Genomic DNA, 22,538 nt, shown 5'->3' on the forward strand with positions numbered 1-22,538 from the left:
GAATTCCAGATTTTGTCACCAAATGTCTCTCGTGTTTGTCTACGTATATGAATGTTTTCTTTCCCTCTTTTTAGGGCTGACATATATATAGAGTTGGACGCGTGGACTATTTCTGCCATACAGGACTGTGGCAGATGCGTCAGATAACTATTTTGTGTTCGTTGTTGTAGTTGTCAATGGTCCCCTTAGATGCATTTGGCTTTCTTGTTCATCACATAGGTTGCCTCGCCGCTTGACTTGCTTTGTGATGTTGTTCCATATAATGAGTCTTTGTCATATGATGAAAACCAATGCATAGCTCCTTCTCCTTTTATTTTTATCTGTATTCCTGCACAATTAGCGTATTGGTGATATAAATTTCACTTAAGCTCTCTTTTAAACTCACTGAACACATGGAAATGAATTTTGCTCTATTTTCTTATGATTTCAATGTTTTTCTCATCAATTACTTCTAAATATTTTAAATTTAAGAGACAATAACTTGTACAAATAAAACTTATCAATATCATCTAGAAATTGGAGGAATAAAATTATTCTTCTTCTTCTTTTTTCATTGAATATGTACAATTTAGGTTTTCTTATATAGGAGAAATGCCTCTTATAAATATGGAAAGACTAAAGACAATAAGGGATAAATATTTGACAATTAATATTTATGTACAAATATAGAAATTCTAACACAACTTTCAAGTCTATTAATAATACGTCCAAGATATCAAATATCAATCAACTTTTAAGGACTCTTTGGATTTTGCAGGTTTAGTTTTAGGTTGCGCTAGATGTTTTTGCCATTTATGCAAAATCTGGAAACATGAAGTCACTTGTTGAACTTTTGTTATGGTTTTTGCCAAGTGACCAATTGTCCCTTAAATAATCATAATCCAACCCTTAAGATTGATTTGAAATTTAATGAATAATTTTAGGGTTTGAAGATTTGTGAGAGGGGATCTTCAATTCCAACGTAGGACGTTCATTTTCTTGAGTAAGAGATTGTTTTGTCATATGTTAACTATTTCTATAACTTAATCCTTCTCAAAATTTATTTAATATTTTGGAGGTTGAAGATTAGTTGGAGAGAATCTTCAATTCTCTAGATCAGGATTTATATCATTGGGAAGAGATGATTTTTTTGTAGGTTACAGAAAAGATAGCTGAATGAGGAGGAACATATAGTGTAATAGAGGCACACATGAACGCATAATTGCTTTATTTATCTATTCGAACATAAAGTACGTAGATAAAAAAAAAAAACCAAAAAACATATTCTGAAGTTTGACTACATTTATCAAACCGTAATGAGACTTTATTGATAGATAAATCGTAATACACTTGAATCACAAACATAATTGGATTGTTTTTTTTTATCGCGTTTACCTAGAATTATGAATCTGTCACATTTTACTGTTACCGTTATCGTTATCATTGATGTTTGACCCTATAACATTAACGGTACTGGTAACAATAAATGTGGCAAATTCATAAACTTTATATTGTTACAATAACAATATTTGTAACGGTAACAATAATAGTAATAGTAAAGGTATTGGATCCCACATAATTTTCAACCATGGTCAGATTGAGCACCCTTCATTTCTCAATCAGATTATACGATTTGATTACAGATTTAAAAAAATATCCCATATCTCATTATGATTACAGGAAACAAGTAAACAATAACAAAAGTAATCAACTAAGGTCGTTACTTTTCAACTTATGTAAAAGTCACCATGATGTATAACCCAGAAGAAACGTAGCTGAAAAAAAATACGTAACTACAATTAAAAGACGCCGTCAATTCATTTCACAAGCAATGACTTCAGAATTTCTTCACTCATTTTCCTTGTGAATGCAAACAAATGGCCTGCACCAGGTAACTCATGGTAATGAATCCAAGGAAGTTTTTGGGTGATATAACGTTGCAGCTTAGCAGGCACAAGTTTGTCATCGTCGCCTTGCCATAAATGGACGGATCCTTCATTCTTAGGAGATATGTTTTCAAGAAGCATTGGATCGAATTCCCATTTCCCAAATCCGATCATCAGGTCTCGGTGGAAGGATTCAAAATCTCCTTGCTGCTTCACATATTCCTGCACCAAAAGACACCAAAAAAGAAAAAAAGAGATGCAGTTTATTCAGGAAGAAATTCTAAATCTAACTATAAATTATAATTATACACGATGAAATCAAAGCCTTAAAGAAGATAATTATATTTCAATGATTGTTTGTCCCTGTTGATTAGGGATAAATTAAGTCACGACATGAGAATGCATAATTTTGGGGGAAGAGTCAAAGCTGGCCAATTGAAAGGATGGAAAATGTCAAGTTTCGAAGGGGCTGCCAGTTCTGATCCTGAAAACAAATTATCCCCCATATTTAAAAGGTATGAAAGAAAGGGCAAAAGGAAGAATAGAGAGAGGGGCTCAAATGTAAATTGGGAAAAGAATCAAATTAGTTAGAGGGGACCACCAAATCTATAACAAATCGGTTAGTAGTGGGGAAGTTTGTTAGTAGGGAGGGAGATAATAAATTAGTATAAAAGATAGGAATATAGAGGAGGAGAGGCATCTTTTTTTCTTGTAAAAGCTTAAGGCTGTATTGAGGGGGAGGACTTACCTTCCTTGGCTATTTTGGGGCCAAAACAGTGGATAAATAATTGAGGTTCTATCATTTGGTATCAGAGCCATCCGATTCGTGGGAAAAGGGTATGGTGAAGAAGATGGAGGCATGATTAACAGCTATAGAAGAAGAACTTACCTTGCTTCAAGTTGGAATGGAGAACAGAATGGATCAAAGGTTCGGAGAAATGCTGCAGATCACGGAGAGCTTGTTGACAGCGAAAATCGAAGCACTAGGAGAGTCAATGGAGCAGAAGATGATACGAGCACTGGAGGTTTGGTCGAAGAAATCAGAAACAACCAAGGAGATGGGGTCGGATTCATCAGAAAGAATAGTGACTGATAAAGGCAAGCAACCGGCAAGTGAGGAAAGGGGAGAAAGAAGGGAGGTGCCCTTGTTCGATATGCGATTGAGAAAGTTAGAAATACCAATATTCAAAGGAGAACCAAGCAAGGATCCAATGGGATGGTTCCATAGAGTCGAGAGGTATTTTATTGTGAATAGGTTATCAGAGAAGGACAAAATCGAGGCTACAATCTTATGTTTAGAAGGAGAAGCTTTGGAGTGGCACCAGTGGGAGGAAGAAAGGACTGCGATGGATACATGGGCCAAATTTAAGGAACAACTATTGCTACGATTCTTACCAGTCAAGGAAGAGGACCGAAGGGCTCTGTTTCTCACCTTGAAGCAGGACGGTAGTGTGCAAGCTTACTGGCGGCGATTCGAGCAGCTTTCAGGACCGTTGAAAGACCTATCTGATGAAACATTAGAAAGCAAGTTCGTTAGTGGGCTGAAGTAAGACATCCAAGTCAAAATGAGAATGTTTAAGTTGATTGGGCTAAAAGAGAAGATGAGAATGGCCCAAATAATAGAAGACACAGAGGAGGCCCGAAGAAAGAAGTGGGGCAACCCGAATCCGGCAAAATCAACAAGCGCATCCTCGAACTTGGGATCTAACGCAGTCATGGGTCAAACCGGCCCCAACCCGAATCAGAACACGCACGCAGCTGCTCGGACGATCTCTCTTAACCCGACTCGGCTTTCTAGTACGTCTTCAAACTCTATTACCTTAAAGGATGTCAACGGAAAACCGTTCACGACCAGAGCTTTCAAGCGCTTATTCGACAGGGAGATGCAAAGCCGAAGAGACAAAGGACTTTGTTACCGTTGTGAGGAAAAATATACGCCAGGGCATCGATGTAAAAAGAAAGAGTTGAGCATTTTGCTTTACCATGACGAGGAAGAGGGGGATGATGATATGGAAGCAGTGAACGAAGCAGAGGAGGCCGAGATGCCCATGACAACTACCTTAGAATCGATGGTGATGGAAGAGAACGAACAAGAAGCAAAGCTATCCTTAAACTCTCTCGCCGGGATCGACTCACCTCGAACGATCAAAGTCAGGGGAGCCATAGGAGATAAGGATGTGATTGTCCTCATTGACAGTGGTGCTTCACACATTTCATTGACAACAAGTATCAGCCCTGCAACTACCACAGACGCTAACAACGAGTTATGGAATAATGTTAGGAACAGGGGTATCAGTGAAGACAACGGGCATTTGCAAGGGAGTAATTCTTAACCTTCCAAACTTAACTATCATCAATGACTTTTTTCCTTTGCCTCTGGGTAGTACTGATGTAGTGTTAGGAGTGCAATGGCCGATGACCTTAGGACGTGTTGAATGTGACTGGGGAACGTCCGAGATGGAATTCCAAGTAGGTGATTGGAGAGTACACTTGCAAGGTGACCGTAGCTTGATGAAGTCACAAATTTCACTGAAGACAGTGATGAAGTTGGTAAAAGGAGAGGCCAAGGTATCCTTCTCGAGCTAAACTCCCTCATGACCTCTGAAAAAAGTGGAGAAATAAGGTTAATAACTGAGCTGCAACTGGAAATACAAGACATTTTAGAGAGGCACCAAGCCGTTTTCAGTCCAGTAGAAGGGTTGCCACCTATTAGACACCATGAACACCACATTCAACTCAAACCAGGGGCAGGGCCAGTGAAAGTGAGGCCGTATAGGTACCCAATTCCAAAAGGATGAAATTGAGAAGCTGGTAGAAGAGATGCTTACTGTTGGGATCATTCAGCCTAGTGTGAGTCCTTTTTCAAGCCCAGTGTTATTAGTGAAAAAGAAGGATGGTAGCTAGCGGTTTTGTGTCGATTATAGGGCTTTGAATCAAGTGACAGTGCCAGGTAACTTCCCTATTCCAATGGTTGAAGAACTCCTTGATGAGTTGGCTGGTGCACGGGTATTCTTGAAGATTGATTTGAAGTCAGGGTATCATCAAATCCGAGTGGCTCCCTCAGACATACACAAGACCGCATTTCAAACTCATGAAGGCCACTACGAGTTCTTAGTCATGCCATTCGGTCTGAGAAACGCTCCATCCACCTTTCAATCGGTAATGAACGACCTCTTGCACCCCTACTTAAGAAAATTTGTGTTAGTATTCTTCGATGATATCTTAATCTACAGCTCTTCTTTATGTGATCATGTGCATCATTTATCTGTGGTATTGCAAGCTTTGGAAGACAACCAATTCGTGGCCAATCTTATGAAGTGTACGTTTGGGGCAAGGAAATAGACTATCGGGGCATATCATACCAGAAGAAGGTGTAGCAGCAGACCCTTCAAAGGTGGAAGCTATGCTCCAATGGCCAACACCTACAACCGTCAAGCAACTCAGGGGATTCCTTGGGCTAACAGGCTATTATCGCAAGTTTGTACCTCAATATGGTTCGTTAGCCTTCCCTCTAACACGGTAGCTCAAGAAGGATAGATTGGAGTGGAATGAAAATACTCAGGCAGCCTTCGAAGCCTTGAAGCAACACATGACCCAACTACTCACCCTCAAGCTTCCTGATTTCAATCAAACTTTCATAATTGAAACAGATGCTTCTGGAGTAGGAGTTGGGGCAGTCCTGATGCAAGAAGGAAGACCAGTGGCTTATTTCAGCAAGGCACTCCCACCCACACATCGACTCAAGACTGCCTACGAAAGGGAACTAATTGCCATAGTCATGGCTGTGCAAAAATGGCGCCTTATCTCTTGGGAAGGAAGTTTATTGTAAGAACAGATCAGAAAAGCCTCAAATTCTTGTTAGAACAGCGAATCATAGTAGGAGATTACCAGAAATAGGTTGCAAAACTAATAGGATACGAGTTCGAGATTGAGTATAAGAAAGGGAGGGAAAATTCGGCAGCAGATGCTTTGTCTAGAGTACCTACTTTGTTGGAATTGTCTATGATCAGTGTACTACATGCCCTGAATCAGGAGATATTCACGAGTCAAGTTGAGCAAGATCAAGAACTAAGGGCAATAAGGGACAACATTCGGGCAGAGCTACCACACCCCAGGGATATACACTGCAAGGGGAACTTCTATTGTATAAGCAACGCATTGTACTTCCACCTCAATCACCTACCATTTCGTTACTCCTACAAGAGTTTCACAACAATCCAATTGGGGGACACAATGGGGTAGTGAAGATGTACTAACGGCTAAAAAAGGAATTTTTCTGGACAGGAATGAAGGCAAGGGTAAGGGCTTTTGTAGGGGACTGTTCTATCTGCCAACAAGCCAAGTATTTGGCCTTAGCCCCTGCTGGGCTGCTCCAACCTCTGCCAATACCCGAGCTCACGTGGAAAGATATCAGCATGGACTTTATGGAGGGATTGCTGAAATCAGAGGGTTACAACTCAGTCTTGGTAGTGGTCGATAGGTTGTCCAAATATGCACATTTCATTGCCCTTCGCCACCCTTATACAGCAGCAATAGTGGCTACTTTATTTATGAAGGAGGTCATACGTTTGCATGGAGTACCTAGGAACATCATTTTTGACAGAGATAAGATGTTTGCTAGCCTATTTTGGAAAGAATTGTTTAAATTGATGGAAACACAACTCAAGAGAAGCTCATCCTATCACCCACAAACAGATGGGCAAACAGAAGTTGTCAACAGAGGCTTAGAGGCTTACCTAAGGTGCTTTACTATGGAGACCCCTTCACAATGGCACAAATGGCTGGCATGGGCTGAATATAATTACAACACATCCTACCACACAGCCATCAAACGTACCCCTTATGAGGTATTGTATGGTAGACCAGCACCTACTATCGTCTGTTACACACAAGGGAATGCCACAGTAGGAGAAGTTGATGTCCTACTTAAAAACAGGGACGAGATGCTCAAACAACTGAAGAAAACACTAAAAGCAACACAACAAAGAATGAAGGCCCTAGCAGATTCAAAAAGAAGAGAGGTAAACTTTGAAGTATCTGATTGGGTTTACATCAAGCTCAATCCCTATCGCCAAGGATCATTGCTGATGCACAAGTATCCAAAACTAGCACCATGTTACATTGGACCCTTTCAGGTAATTCAAAAGATTGGACCTGTGGCATATAAGCTTGATCTACCCCACAATGTCTCCATACATCCAATGATACATGTTTCACAACTAAGAAGGGCAGAAGGGACCATATTGCCACAATTTTCCTCACCAACAATAGGGTCCTTGGGGAAATAACCAAAACCATTGGCAGTTTTAGGAGTTAGGAAGATAGGTTCAACAATATCTTCACCAAATGACTTCGAAGTGCTTATACAATGGGAAGACCTACCGGTAGAAGATGCAACTTGGGAGGGAGGAGCTCAATTGGCTGAATAGTTCCCTGATTTTCGCCTTGAGGACAAGGTGGTACTTTGGGAGGAGGGTAATGATAGAACCCCCATATTTAAAAGGTATGAAAGAAAGGGCAAAAGGAAGAATAGAGAGAGGGGCTTAAATGTAAATTGGGAAAAGAATCAAATTAGTTAGAGGGGACTACCAAATCTATAACAAATCGGTTAGTAGTGGGGAAGTTTGTTAGTAGGGAGGGAGATAACAAATTAGTATAAAAGATAGGAATATAGAGGAGGAGAGGCATCTTTTTATCTTGTAAAAGCTTAAGGTTGTATTGAGGGGGAGGACTCGACCTTCCTCGGCTATTTTGGGGCCAAAACAGTGGATAAATAATTGAGGTTCTATCAGAATGTTGACATGAAAGCAACAGGGCAAACAAAGTGATTTTAAAGTACTTAGAAAGTCAATCCAAATATGCTCTAGTTGTATGAAGACTTGCGTAGCAATTTAGAAAGTTGCTAGTACAAAAGATTGTGATGTAATAAAGGACCAATCGGGTTTAGAACAACACTTGGAGTTGAGGGATTCGAACCTATGATCTCTTTATGAGGACATATGCATAAACCGGTTGAGTTAGTTCAAGTTGAACTATGTATGGGAAAACCAAACCCCAAAAGCTAGCTATTGGGTTGAGAGAGCCGAGCCACTTAAGTACCACATTAGTCATCCCATTCTAACCAACGTGGAACAAAGGTATCCCATACTACTTTGGTTCCTAACATTCTCCTACTACTTCGTTTTGACTTTCTTTCTTTTCTCCTTTAGAAGTCTAATCCTTTAAAAAATTGTAAAAGAGGGACTGAGAAATCAACAAGAGGAAGGAGACTTATTACCTGATCCATTGGCCCTTCAAAAGAGCGAATGATTTCAATATCTTGACTGGAAAAGATCTCATGCCTACCGGCTGAAATGCTCAAGGCAGGAAAGAGTTTCTGAGTGTTCCACCAATAAGTTAGCCATGGAAGATGATGAGCAACTCTCTGTGTCCACTGATCCTGTGGTAGTTGGCTGGAAAAACCTTCCTTAGATAAGTTTGCAGGAAAACTAGGCCACCAATAGTTGATAACTGGAGCAAGTAGAGAAGCTCCTGCCAATCTGCAACATCCAAAATTGAACTTTTTTTTATAGCAGAGTGCAGTAATGAAACATCCCACCCAATAGCTATAGTGATGACTACAACATTATCAATAATTAGTAATAGCTATGGTAACGCTCTTGCATGAGTTCCTGGTTTGCAAGCGCCTGCATGCATTTGTTATGTATAAATGTACGAATGTATGTAATGCAATCAACTTCTCGCAGCGAGAAGACAATGTAGTTGTGGATTGAGTTCAAATAAAACAATTGACCAACTATAAAATGCTTCTTACAATCATCAATAGGTTGTACTTGCCCAAGAGGTGAATATGGATGAATTCAGATTTTACCATATTAATGAGCAAAAATGTGTAGTTTTGTGATACCTATGAGGGATATACTTGAGACAACCCCAGACTGCTTGGCCACCCATGGACATGCCAATTACATAAAACTTAGGACCCAGTCCCAGCTGATCACCAAGTTCTTCAACATCTAATGCTAAACTCTTTACCGTTCGCTTTGGATCCGGATCACTTTCTCCATATCCAGGTCTATCAAAAGAGACGACATAAATTCTGTGTTCCTCAAGGAAGCCCTGAAAGTAAATCACCAAAGAAGAAGGAAATTAGCCATCTTACTTGAGTTGCAACAACATTGAGGAAAAAGTACTAAATCCAGGTTAAGTAGAAGCTGAATACTGGAGAAGGAAAAACTGCAACTGCTGCATCATGTCTGCTGTTAGAAAAGCCATGGATATATATGATTTTGTACTTGGCTACTGTTCTAGGGACACCATGCTCCTTATAAGCCAAATGCCTTCCATCTCTAAGTTTTATTCTTGGAGCAGTTATCGGCGGACCACCAACAGAACCACAGATTTTAGGAGCTGGAGGGTAAATGGCCGAAAATGCCCATGCTGACAGTCCAATCAAAATGATGCCTGAAATTCTTAGGAACATCCCTGAGAATAAGAACAAGGATCTTCAAACTTTAGTTTACGTAGTTCCAGTATAAGAAGTTATTAATAAATCCTTAAAAACTTTCAATTAATATATTTCCATCATTATCTGTTGTTTCTTGTTAAAGAAAAAAATGTTTCTATCATAAACTCCATAAGATTGTGTATAGCACGCCAACTCAATATTGTTCAAGGATTATATGGCGGGCTAATGAAAGGTGGGTTGAAGCCTTAAGCAGTGTAATCATTAACTAATGGAATCAACACACAGAGACCGATTAGACACAAGATTAAGGGGGTATATTTGGCCCACTATTGAAGTTTGCACATTTATCAACTCCATTTTTCCCTCACTCTATTTTGCATATTTACCAAGGAACTCCATCTTATAACTTTGCACTCCAAACACAAACTTCCGAACTCCAACCTATTAACTCCAAACCCCTCCTAAGGTTTAGAATCTATTAAAAACTTCTTAGAAGTACATATACAATCGCAATGGGTGAGAATTAGATAGAGTCTTGAGAGCTTAGGGCCGAACTTATAATTTAACCTAGAAAATGTACATAATCGACCACAATATAATCAACATTCTTATCATCAAAGGATCATCATATTAATATTGAAAATTGCAAAACAAGAAATAAGAGGAAGCATTTTCTAAACTGAAATATCCTCAAATGCCAAAATGAGAAAAATAAAAAATGGTATAGAAAGCAAGAAAAAGAGGGAGAGAAAGAGAGAGACCTTTGTGTTGAGAGCTTCAATTTTGAAGCAACTGGTAGATTCTGGCTTCTTTCTTCTGTTCTGTGTGAAGCATGGATTGGATGAACGTGAACCAAAAATCTTGCCCCACTAGTTTTTAAAGTCGGAAAGTGAAATTTTTTTATAATGAAAAATAAATCTAAGAAAACGACTTCTTCAGGAAAAAAGAAACCTACCCAGAAAATTCGAATTTATTATGAGAAGGAGAAACGTACCCACCAAACTTCTCCATATTTGTGGCAAAGACTAAACAGACAGCGATGAGAAAATTGAGAGAGAGGGGGGGAGAAAGGGACAAACAAGAGGAGCAGAATTAGAGAAATTGAATCTAGAAAACTGTTCATGACTTTTCTTTTTTTTTACTCTATATCTCTCTTCTTCCAGAATGAGTCAAAAACAGAGCCAACAACCCCAACGGTACAACTTCCACGTAAGCAGAGAACGAAAAGATAAAATGCCTTAGAAGAAAAATTGAAATTTTCCCAAAAGACCCTAATCTCAAAAACTTTTCTATGAATGACTTCTTCTTAAAAGTTTATCTATGATTAACCTTTTATCCATGTGAAATGCCAATTTTATCTCCAATTTAAAAAACTCTTCAAATCGCCTTTGCGAATGCTTTACGAAGGATTGTTCACCCCACTTTTCGCTTACCTCTCTCATTGTATGATTTTGCTCTCAAGTTTCTCTCGTTTTCTCTCGTCATCTTCCATCTTCATCCGAGCGTTTGGCCTGATTTCTACACATTTTCCACCATCGTCATGATCTGAAAGATATGTGACTCTTTTTCTTGAATGTAGGGTTCTCACCGGTCGTTTAGGGTTCACACAGTTTAGGATTCGCTTCTATCTTTTGTTAAATGATCTTCTCTAAACTTTTGTTAAATGATTGTATATTCGTTCAGAATCGATCACTTAGATAATCCTAAGCGAGCGTTTAGTGTTTTCAAAACGATTAGTTAGAGAAACTTAAACAATCATTTAGATAAAGATATGCTATCGTTTATTTTTTGTTGCACGATTGTTTAGTTCTTTGTTATTCGATGATTTAGTTTTTTGGTGATCATTTAGTTATTTATTACGTGATTGTTTAGTTTTCTTGTTACGCGATCGTTTAGTTTTATGTTGCGTGATCATTTAGTTCTTTGTTATGCAATCGTTTAGTTTTTTGTTACACAATCTGTTTGTTTTTGTTGCGCGATCGTTTGGTTATTTGTTATGTGATTGTTTATTTATTTATTTTTTTAGGCGATAGTTTACTTATTGTGGTAATGTATACGTTTGTTACAAATTGCTAAGATGGTCGTCCCTGCTAAGAAATATTTTTCTGTTATAGTTTCTTGCTAAGTCCACAAAACTGCATTGGTGGTTAAGAATAAGTTGACAAAAGAGCATATGAGAATGTATAGGAAAACAGTCTTTGGTCCACTGTTAGATGTAGATATTGTATTTAATAAGTAACTTTTCCACCATTTTCTCTTAAATAAGGTAACGGATGTGAACCTAGACGTTATATCATTCAACATACTGAGGAAGAAGGTAACATTCTCCTAAGACGATTTTAATTTGATAACTGGGTTGTGGCCAACCAAGGAAATAGTAGAAAGAGAAACAAGCAATGAGAGACTGTGACAGCCCATTCTTGAACCGAAGGACCCAAATGATAAGAATAGTTCTTGCAAGCATGTGGAGACCTCATTTGAGAAGTTCACTTTTACAAACAATGAAGATGCTGACAAGGTTGCATTGGCATTATTCATCGAAATGGTGATGATTGGAAAAAACAAGAAAACCCAATTTGATGTGAAGACATTTGGAAGTGTCAATGACCCTGAAGTCTTTACACATTATGACTAGTCATTCGTCTTTTTTACACGTACATTGAATCGCATGAAGACTATCATGCACGGGAAGAAAGAGGCACATGAGACAAAGAAAGCAAAAAATGATCACCATGCCTTATATTACTGTATAAAGGGATTTACACTTGCATTCCAAGTATGTACTTTCGTTTCCACTTCACTTTAATCTATATTGAATCTATGTGTTATGTATGTGTAACAAAGCTCCCATATTATAGGTTTGAGCTTACGAAATTTTATCCACATCAAGTAAGTTCATAGCCACCAAAGTCAGCAAGGCTACAATTCCTAGAATTCTTAGATGGACTTGTCCTCGTCTTCCATCTTATAAATATTTGAGTAAGAATGTTTTTCAACTAAAAAAAGTAAGTAACTGGCTGCTTAGTAACTCTTGGTATCTATCATAGTTTCATGCATTTTGATTTATTCATTCTCTTATGTACAGGCAATTGATTTTTCGAGACTTGTACCGAGCGCAAAGAAGATAAGGTACAAGGAGGACCGACTAGAAGGATTTGATGTGATTCATGTTGTTGAAGAAATAAGGATTGAGGATGTTGAGAGGCATGATCACTCTCTCGATACTCATAAGTCATTTGAGGGACACGATAGGTTCCATCGACATGTTGAGGACCAAGAATACATTCCATTCGATGAACCCCCATGTTGTAGAGAAAAATCAACAGACGATGAAATACTTGAACTCCTCATACAACCGTTCAATATTAAGTGCCACTTTGATTTGAATTCAACCAACGTTATGGAGAGTGCAACTCAAAAAGAAGTCATTGAAATCAAGGTAAGGTCGTTGTATGAATTAATTATCTTAACATTGTACTGTAACTGATTTATAATTTAAATGTAGGAGAAAAGTGGCCTCCCCAAGCACCGGAAAAGGAAGAAACCAACCAAGTTTTCACTTGATGATGTGAAAATGGGGAAAGTCACATACGACTAGTAATAAAGAGGGAAAAGCTCAACCACCTTCAAATGATCCTCATCTTTCAAGTGATCCTCAACTACCTCTTTCAAGTGATCCTCAACCACATCCAAGAGATCCTTAACTACCCCCTTCAAGTGATTTTCAACCTCAATCACCTTCAAACTTTTATCAAGAAGCTTAACCACAAGCACCTATGGTGGAATTGAAACCAGCCACATGTTTTATCAATCTCAACCCCTTGGTCCCTATACATGACTTTCCCGTAAGGACCATTAGTCCCTATAACCCGTTGTTCCCAATCTCGGATGTTCTATGGAATGTATACAAAAAATGGAAAAGTCATCTAAAAACTAAAAATGAGGAGCGAACGATGGTATATACATTTCAAACGAAGGAGTTCTACAAAACACTTGAGCAGAACACATAGGTGATTGGCCACATGAGTATTTCTAATATTATTTGTAACAACCCGGCCTTTTGAGTACTCTAACAAGGATCATTCTACTAAATGCACATTGTTATTCAAAATTTTTTGACCATTATAGCAAAAATTCATTGAAACATGGATGACTATTTCAAGTCAAGAATAAATTAATAAATAAACAAACAAATAAAATATTTATCTGAGGTCCCCTAAAAAATTTTACAAAGGAAACATTCAAAATATTAAAATTTTCTGTCTAACATTAAATTCTAGTTTCAAAACATTCAAATGACTAGAAAAAGAACATAAACTAAGCAGAAGAGATTTCTCTTGTCCCTATATGGCTTTGTCACGGGTCCCATCTGTCACTCGCCGGCCTATTCCTGTCATTTCCTGAAAAACATAAAGGAAGAAATGATGAGTATGAAATACTCAATAAGTGACCCACTACTGGGCCCTCTAGATGACCTATTAACTAGTCTATCTAGGCATCAGTGTACACCTATATCATTTCGATCGTAGTGATCCCAAAGGGTCACATATCAATTATAAATGCGATCCCAAAAGAACACACATCAGTCATAGTGTGTAACCTGAAGGTACACAGATCAGTCGTAAACATGAACCCGGAAGAACATGCATCGGTCATAGTGTAACCCAAAGGTACACAGATCGATCGTAAATATGAACCTAGAGGAATATGCATCAGTCATAGTGTGTAACATGAAGGTACACAGATCAATTGTAAGTGTGTTCCAAAGGAGCACATGTCAGACGTAGGTGTGTATCTCGAAGGTACACGTTCAATCATAAATGTGCACATATACAGTCATATGTGTATACTTGCCCAAATAAGAAAAGCTAATAAGAACCTTATAACTTAGCATGCATCAATTTACATATAACTCCTTTGTTATGTGCAGTCGTTTATCTTAGGGGTAAAATTACCAGTATATCCTCAGTCAACTTTACATATCCTCATGGTCAAAGTAGTCCATTCAATCAATATCATTAAATTATGTAGTTCAATTAATCAAAAAAATTAACAGTCCAAACAGTTTAGAATAACTAGTCTATTCATTCTAAAATAAACAATCCAAATAGTAGGGAGGACTGGTTAGCAAACAAGTAAAGAGACACTTACCTCAAATTTAAGCCTAAGTAACTAGTGAATCAAACTCCTCTTTATCCTTGATTACAACTCTTGAACCAGTCCCTAAAATATTAAACAAATTTAATTTCAACATTTATGGCCTAATTTCAAGCACGAAACTAACTAAAACACGTTCGAACAATTTACCCAAAGTGTGGCTTGATGCAACCCATGCACTAGCAATGTTCCAACCAACCATGAACCAATGACGCCCAAAAATCGATCTTAAATATGCTAGACAGCACATTAATTTCCTTCAAAACTCCAATCTAAAACCAAACCAACAAGAGTCAAGCATAATTTAGCCCTCAAACTTTATGAGTAATCAACCCCCAAGCCAAAATTCTACAATAAACTCATAAACTCACCTTAATCTTACCAAATTTTGCTGAAAATGCCCCAACAGTGTCGGACACCTTGCTTTCGATTTCAAAACTATTTCAAACATCATGATAGTCACTAATTTAACCCAAAATTCAATGGCAAAACAAGACTCTGTTGGGCTTTGTCAATATCCCACCGAGGCTCAATCTTAAAATCAAATAAGCTCTTAAAGCTGAAAGAAAACTCTAGCTTGAAACTGTGTGCTAAAATCACAATCAGTGTGAAGGCTAAATCTAGCCTTACAAGTTGATGGCAAACATTCAATCAATCCACTTATCAGAATTGGTTTGCTTTCTGTATGTGTATTGTTTTCATTTTTACTCTTTTATGATCAGTGTGAGCTCAAGAGAGAAAGAAGATAAAAAAGGAGGGAGATGTTGTCAAACTTTCCTAAGAAATCTGATGAAGAGGATGAAAATGTAGTTATGCATGAAGAGAGAAGAGAGTAAGAAGAAGAAGAACACAAGTTTTTACGTGGTTCGACAACAAGATGGCCTACATCCACGGAGGAGCTGGATTTTTATCCACGAAGTAGCTAGGAGTCTTTTTTCTTTTTCTTTTTTTTTTTTTAGTACATTTGATGAAGTAACTAAGATGTATATATATATATATGACTTTACAAAGACAGTTGTAACAGATTGTAAAGGTTTATTTCAACATGATATTGTGGATGTTCAAACCAATGTATGGTACTTTAATTATCACAATAAATCTTGGCAGTGCCCTATTTAATACCAAAATCAAGTAATAGCCCCTTAAGCCATAGACCTTCCTTAACAGCTTCTGATAGGGCTATAATGTAGCTTTCCAACTAAGTACACAACTTCCATATAAGAAGATATAGTTTGATAGAGACCTTCTTCTGTCTAGGTACCCTCGTAGTCTGAGTCAATATAGTCAATTAGTTCTAGCTCACTATCAAAAGCTTGTTGATATAGTAGTCTAGCACTCATAGTGCCTTTTAAGTACCTCATAATCCATTTAGTAGCCTTCCAATGCCTCTTACCAGGGTTAGTCATGTACCTACTGACTAAACTTGTAGCATAAGCAATGTCTGGCCTAGTAGAAATCATAAGATACATAAGACTTCCTACAGCTTGGGAGTAGGGAACAATAGACATTCATTTTAGATGCTCAACATCTGTTTCTTTTGGTGAATTCTCTGCTGAAAGTTTGAAATTATGTGCTATTGAAGTGCAAATTGCTTTAGCCTTTGTCATATGATACTTCTTGATTAATTTCTCACAATATTGTGTCTGATCAATGCATAAATTGTATGTTGATCTGTCTCTTTTACTGTCTATGCCAAGAATTCTACTTGCACTGCCTATATCTTTCATTTCAAATTCTGATTTCAATAAATCTTTAACTTGTTTCTAATCTTTCATGATAGTTCCTAATAACATCATATCATCTACATATAGAGTAAATAGAGAGGATTAGCATAGGTATTAGTGTTTATATGAACACAGTTGTCATAGGAACTTTTAGTAAACTCATTCTTCTGCATGAATTCATTAAATCTTCTGTTCTAACACCTAGGAGATTGCTAAAGTCCATAGAGAGAATTCTTCAATAGACAGTAATGGTCTTCTTTTCCACTGACTACGTAGCCTTTAGGTTGACACATGTAAATGGTTTCATCTAGAAGATAATGTAAGAAGACTGTTTTAACATCCGGTCGTACTAGCTCTAGGTCTTGTTGTGCCACAATAGATAGAAGTAGTCTAATTGAAGCTTGTTTGACTACATGCGAAAATATCTCATTGTAATCAACTCCTTATCTTTGAGTGAACCCTCTTGCAATCAACCTAGCTTTATATCTAGGTTCTTGAACATTAGGAACACCCTTTTTAAACTTGTACACCCACTTGGATGCAATTGGCTTGCTTCCTTTAGGTAAAGGAATTAGGTCCCAAGTGTCATTTCTAATTAGGGACTCAATCTCACCATTCATAGCCTCTATCCACTTCCTTGCTTTAACACAACTCACTATCTCTTCAAAAGTGGAAGGTTCTGATTCATTATCCAGTTTTGAGGCATTTAGAGCTAGATTGATGTAGTCATCTTATCTTAAAGGTAGTACTATAGTTCTCATTTGCCTATCTCTAGCTAGGGTATAATCCCTTAGGTTTGGTCCCTCTTGCTCAGTGTCAGAAACTGCCTCTTCTACTTCTTCTTCATGATGAGACAACTGATCATTAAAAGTATTAGAATTTGAGCTTGAGGGATCTATTGTAGGCATTAGTTAGTGTTCCACCTAAATTGTTCCTGTCTTCTCTTGTGGTGTTGAATCAGTAGAGTTAGTTTTTTGCATAAACATTTTTGTCTCTCTAAAAATGACATCTCTACTTGTTATACACTTATTCTCAGTAGGATGCCACATTCTAAACCCTTTCACTCATTCAGTGAACCCCAAAAACATACATTTTACTGCACGGGCAGCCAACTTACCTTTATTCTGATGCACAAAACCAGTGCACTCAAACACCCTTAGATTACTTAGGTTGGGTGGATGTTTGGTCCACTTTTCCTCTGAAGTGAGTAAGTCAAGTGAGGCATGAGGGCATCTATTTAGTGTGTAGACTGTATAAGAGGTTACTTTAGCCCAAAATTTCTTTGGTAGGATAGCGTCTGATAAGAGACTTCTAACCCTTTCCATAATAGTTTTGTTTAGCCTCTCTGCCACCCCATTTTGTTGAGGTATGTACTTCACAGTCTTGTGTCTAACAATCCCTTACTGTCTACAAAAAAACATTGAACTCTTCTACACAAAATTCAAGTCCATTATCTATTCTAAGACATTTAATTTGACAATAGTCTTTTTTTCAACCATAGCCTTCCATTCTTTGAATTTCTCAAACATCATATCTTTAGTTTTAAGAAAATATATCCAGCGTTTCCTAGAATAATCATCAATAAGAGTTAGGAAATACCTGGTATCACTTAAGGATTGGAAAGGTAAGGGACCCTATAGATCTAAATGCACATAGCCAAGGATAATCTTAGTTATGTGTTGAGCCTTAACAAAGCTTTGTCTAGTTGCCTTCTCTATCACGCAATGCTCACAGAAGGATAGGCTTTGATGAGCCCCTTTTGGTAGGATTCCTTGGTTGGCTAGAGCTTAAAGGCCTTTGGCACTAATATGTGAGTCTTTTGTGCCAAAGGTCTCCTTCAGTAGGCTTCTTGGTGGTCATAACTAGCGCAGAGTGCATCTTCTGAACTTCTTGAACTACATAGACACCATTTATTTTGATCCATTTGAAAATAGGTTTACCATTCTTCAAAACTTCACAGTAGCCTCCTTTCCCTCTATATTCACAGCCAATTGAGTCAAGCATGCCTAATGAGATCATATTTCTTTTTAATTTAGGCACATGTCTAACATTTCTAAGTAGATTAACTGTCTCATCTTCTAGTTTAAGAGAGACTGAGCCAATTCCAACTACCGGATATAAGTAATTGTTACCTATGTATACAGAGCCTCCATCTAGATCCTTATAGGTTTTGAACCAGTTGTAGTGAGAGGTTATATGAAAAGAACACCCTGAATCAAGAACTTAATCTAGGTTCTTAGTTGGTCGGCCATTTTCTGCCCTTTGGTTTGAAGTAGCTAGGGCATCTGAGTATAAGAATAAATCTTCCCCTACTGAGGGTTCTCCAGACTAAGTGAACTGAGCTTTCTGTTGTTGTTGTTGTTTATTTTTTTTATTCGTTCTTCCATTTTAAGGTTCTGCAATCCTTGATTAGATTCCCAATTTTTTTTGTAATACTTGCATCTAATCTTTGATTTTTACTTGCCTTCTTCGATGGAATTATGCTTGCACTTTTCTTTGTTGTGGTGCTTTGATTTGCCTTTCAAAAATAACCCTTCAGCACTAGGTTTTTCATCTTTGTTGGTTAGCAATTCCATTTCCTTAATCCTAAATGTTGAGATGATTATATCAGTAGTGACCGAATCTCTTCTATATTTTAAAGTTCTCTTTACATCTTTGTATGAGTCTGGAAGTGAATTTTGAAGCACAAAAGCTTCATTGTCTGCCCCAAGGTCTTCATCTTGAGTCTTAAATTTTGCTGTAATCTTTTTAAATTCATCAAGATTTTCTGTCAAAGTTTTGGAAGAACTCGTTTTATAGGTGAAAAACCTTTCTCTCAAGAAAAGATTGTTTAACAAATTTTTTGTTTCAAAAAGTTCATTTAATTTTGTCCACATTTTAGATGATGTATCTTGATCAATAACCTGTCTAAATACACTGTCTGAGAGGTTTAGGACAAGCGTTCCATGAGAAATTAGCTCCATATTTTCCCTTTCTTCTTCTATTGTAGTAGTAGGGAGCTTCGTTGAGTCTTCAAGTGCTTTGTGTGTCTTCTGTTGCCCCAAAACAGCCCTGATTTTTGCCTTCCATAAGTTGAAGTCTCCTTTCCCATCAAATTTCTCAATGGCATACCTTACAACAACCATCTTTAGCTTTCTTTAATGTTCTAAGTGCTTCAAGATTTTCTTTCTTTGATTCTTGACTGATCTTTCTATTTTTCTCGCAGGCTCTTATACCAATTTGTTGGGTTTTGCTGATATATTTGGTGGGCTTTGTCAATATCCCACCTAGGCCAAATCTTGAAATAAAATTAGCTCTTAAAAGCTGAAAGAAAACTCTGGCTTGAAACTGTGTGCTAAAAGCACAATCCATGTGAAGGCTAAATCTAGCCTTACACGTTGATAGCAAAGATTCAATCAGTCTACTTATCAGAATTGGTTTGCTTTATGTATGTCTATTGTTTTCACTTTTACTCTTTTCTGATCAGTGTGAGCTTGAGAGAGAAAGAAGAAAAAAAGGAGGGAGATGCTTCCTGAGAAATCTGATGAAGAGGATGAAGTGTAGTTATGCATGAAGAGAGGAAAAAGAAGAAAAACACAAGTTTTTACATGGTTCGGCAACAAGATGGCCTACATCTACGGAGGAGCTAGATTTTTATTCAATCTTACAGAAATTTTGAAGAATACAGAGAAGTAGCTACGAGTCTCTTTTCTTTTCTTTTCTTTTTCAGTACATTTGATGAACTAGCTAAGATATATATATAGGACTTTATAAAGACAGTTGTAACAGATTGTAAAGGTTTATTTCAGCATGTATTTCTTTAACAGGCTCATTCAAGAAAACCATGAAACTTGCCAAGATCTTACCCAAAACCCACTTTCCATACACCACAACGGCATGCAAACTGCCTATGGACGACCAAGACGACAGACGGGGATGGTTGAAGCAGTCAACGGTGGTGGCTGGCACGACTGGGACAGTCAAGGGAGGCAGAAGACAGATCTGACAACGTGTGGCGGAAACCTCACCACGACCAAAACCCAACCGACGCTCGTTAGATCCCAATGAATGACATCGACGTGACTCAGATTTGACGTGAAAGGCGTTAGTGACTGTGCGGGTGAGATCGGCGAAGCTTCCATCGGACGGACCTGGCGACTGCATGTGGCTGGTGCTCGAGTTGCTGAAAAAAACGAAGAGGGAGAACACAAGGGGGAAACTGGCGTGGGGTTACAGAGAGAGAAAAGAAGGAATTTTAATTTATTTATTTTTCACTGCACATTTTTCGAGCTCTCTAAATAATATATATATATATATATATATTATTCTTTAAAACCCCCAACTTCACACATAAATATAAATATATTTATAGTTTTTAAACCCCTTTTCCTTTTGGGAGATTTTCAAATATAAAAAATTTGGGCCAAACTTTTTACATTTTATAGCAAAAAAAAACATTAAGAATAATTGCAGCCCAATCAAATCCAAAAATGATAAAATATCAAAAAGGCCAACCCAAATGAAAAAAAAAACGAAAAACATAAAACCCGATTAATTGACCCAATTTTCCCTCTAACGCTTCATCTCCTCCAATCGAAGAACACAAACGATTCACCTCCCTCCTGTCGTCTCTGTCAAAATTCTTCTTCTTTTTCTTTTTCTTCTTCTTCTTCTTCTTCTTCTTTCATCATACTGCTTCACGTCCTTTTTTTTTCTAGTTACGTCATTTTCTTCCATCGAAGTTGCTTTATCTTTCCCCATTTTTTCTACATAGGTCATTTTCTTCCATCAACATTGTTGCTTTTTTTCCTCTATTTACATCCTTTTTTGTCTATTGTTCATTTCCATTCTAATCCGTCTTGGTCCTCTTCTTCTTCTTAATCCTTCTTCCGCAGCTACTTCTTCTACCACTATACTAGTAATTACTTAACATAAAAGGTATAACTCTTTGTTTTTTCTTCTAATCAATTTATGAGTGATTATAGTTATTAAGCCTAATTCTTATTTCTTGTTTAGTGGTAATATTTATTAACCCTAAATTTTGTGTACAAATGGTAAGCAACAGCAAAAAAAAAAAAGAAAGTTAAAGGAGAAGAATCATCAAATAAACAAAAGAAGACAAAAACTCAAAAGGGAGAGCAATGGAAACTAAAACGGAAGGTATAAACAAACTATGATAGACAATGATAGTGGTATATCACTGTCTATCAGTGATATGAACATTTTCTCATATATGTTTGATGGCTACTATAAACAGGTAGTATCAGTATCTATATATGACATTAAGTATTTTATATTGTCTATCATTCATACAACTTCCAATGTATATACATTATGTTGGTTTTGATATTTCTTTTACAGATGGTGTTTTTACCATTCATACACTACTTACAACTGTCATGCTTTAGTATATAAAGAAATACCATCATTGTCTATCACATTTCATGATTTGCAATAGACAGTGATAGAATTCAGGTTTCCATCATTGTCTATCGATGATAGATAGTGATAGAAGTCATTAAATGATGATACAACTTCCAATGTATATACATTATGTTGGTTTTGATATTTCTTTTACAGATGGTGTTTTTACCATTCATACACTACTTACAACTGTCATGTTTTAGTATATAAAGAAATACCATCATTGTCTATCACATTTCATGATTTGCAATAGACAGTGATAGAATTCAGGTTTCCATCATTGTCTATCGATGATAGATAGTGATAGAAGTCATTAAATGATGATAATGAGTGATAGTTAATGATAGAATATAGATATATATCACTTGTTTATTGTTGATAGTTGTATGTTTAAACAGGTGGAACAAGAACATGAACATCAAACAATGATGCAAGACCAGAACAAGCATTTGAAGATAACAATATACATCTCATTAGATGCAATACAAATTATAAAAAAACTAATTAGATGATAGGAATTTAAATACTATTAGAAATGGTCCTTTCGGCCACTTTCTAAATATAAAAGTTGAGAAAATGCCCACAAGATTCATAAACTATCTTCTAAGAAGACAATGCATCACAAATAAGTCAAATGTCCTAGCATTTAACTTTAATGGGCATATAGCAGAGTTCATATTAGTTTTGTTTAATCATAAGTTTAAATGGTACTCGACTACCATCAATAGATTTGGAAAAAAAAGAACAAATTTCTGAACTTAGAAAAAAAGTCTTTAAAAGGACATTGAGAGAAGCTTTAAGTTCTTACATGATTCTAAAAGTGATAGTGTAAAGGTTAAGTTGGCAAACCTCCTTTTCTTAGAGTCCTTTTTAATCCCTAGGCAAGGACATAATGTTGTTAATTAGAAACATGTTGACATA

General features: G+C 37.0%; 1 protein-coding gene and 2 long non-coding RNA genes across 7 annotated transcripts; 2 read left to right on the top strand and 1 right to left on the bottom strand.

Moving 5' to 3' along the window:
• Window positions 1–1,558: 1,558 nt before the first annotated feature.
• Window positions 1,559–10,466, bottom strand: LOC120088293 (uncharacterized). 5 transcript variants are annotated; one of them, XM_039045492.2, is made up of 6 exons: window positions 10,328–10,466; window positions 10,095–10,154; window positions 9,088–9,350; window positions 8,773–8,984; window positions 8,143–8,404; window positions 1,559–2,087 (listed from the first exon to the last, which is right to left on the bottom strand). In XM_039045492.2, exons 3-6 carry the CDS (start codon window positions 9,346–9,348, stop codon window positions 1,797–1,799), a joined length of 1,026 nt encoding a protein of 341 aa, XP_038901420.1. In that variant the 5' UTR covers window positions 9,349–9,350; window positions 10,095–10,154; window positions 10,328–10,466; the 3' UTR covers window positions 1,559–1,796. The 5 variants fall into 5 exon arrangements, with proteins under 5 accessions (XP_038901420.1, XP_090162145.1, XP_038901417.1 ...); XM_090306019.1 differs by having other exon boundaries at window positions 10,332–10,445; XM_039045489.2 differs by having other exon boundaries at window positions 10,095–10,202; window positions 10,328–10,445.
• Window positions 10,467–10,564: 98 nt separating this feature from the next.
• On the top strand, window positions 10,565–14,776 carry LOC120088294 (uncharacterized). The gene is made up of 4 exons (XR_005484889.2): window positions 10,565–12,109; window positions 12,192–12,338; window positions 12,419–12,772; window positions 12,839–14,776. It is a non-coding gene; the product is annotated as an uncharacterized LOC120088294 (long non-coding RNA).
• Window positions 14,777–17,216: 2,440 nt separating this feature from the next.
• On the top strand, window positions 17,217–20,533 carry LOC150033303 (uncharacterized). The gene is made up of 2 exons (XR_016523947.1): window positions 17,217–19,885; window positions 20,021–20,533. It is a non-coding gene; the product is annotated as an uncharacterized LOC150033303 (long non-coding RNA).
• Window positions 20,534–22,538: the final 2,005 nt, after the last annotated feature.

Source organism: Benincasa hispida, chromosome 10 (assembly GCF_027475165.1).
Source record: "Benincasa hispida cultivar pf3 chromosome 10, pf3_genome.v1.1, whole genome shotgun sequence".
In the NCBI taxonomy this organism is placed as follows: Eukaryota; Viridiplantae; Streptophyta; class Magnoliopsida; order Cucurbitales; family Cucurbitaceae; genus Benincasa; species Benincasa hispida.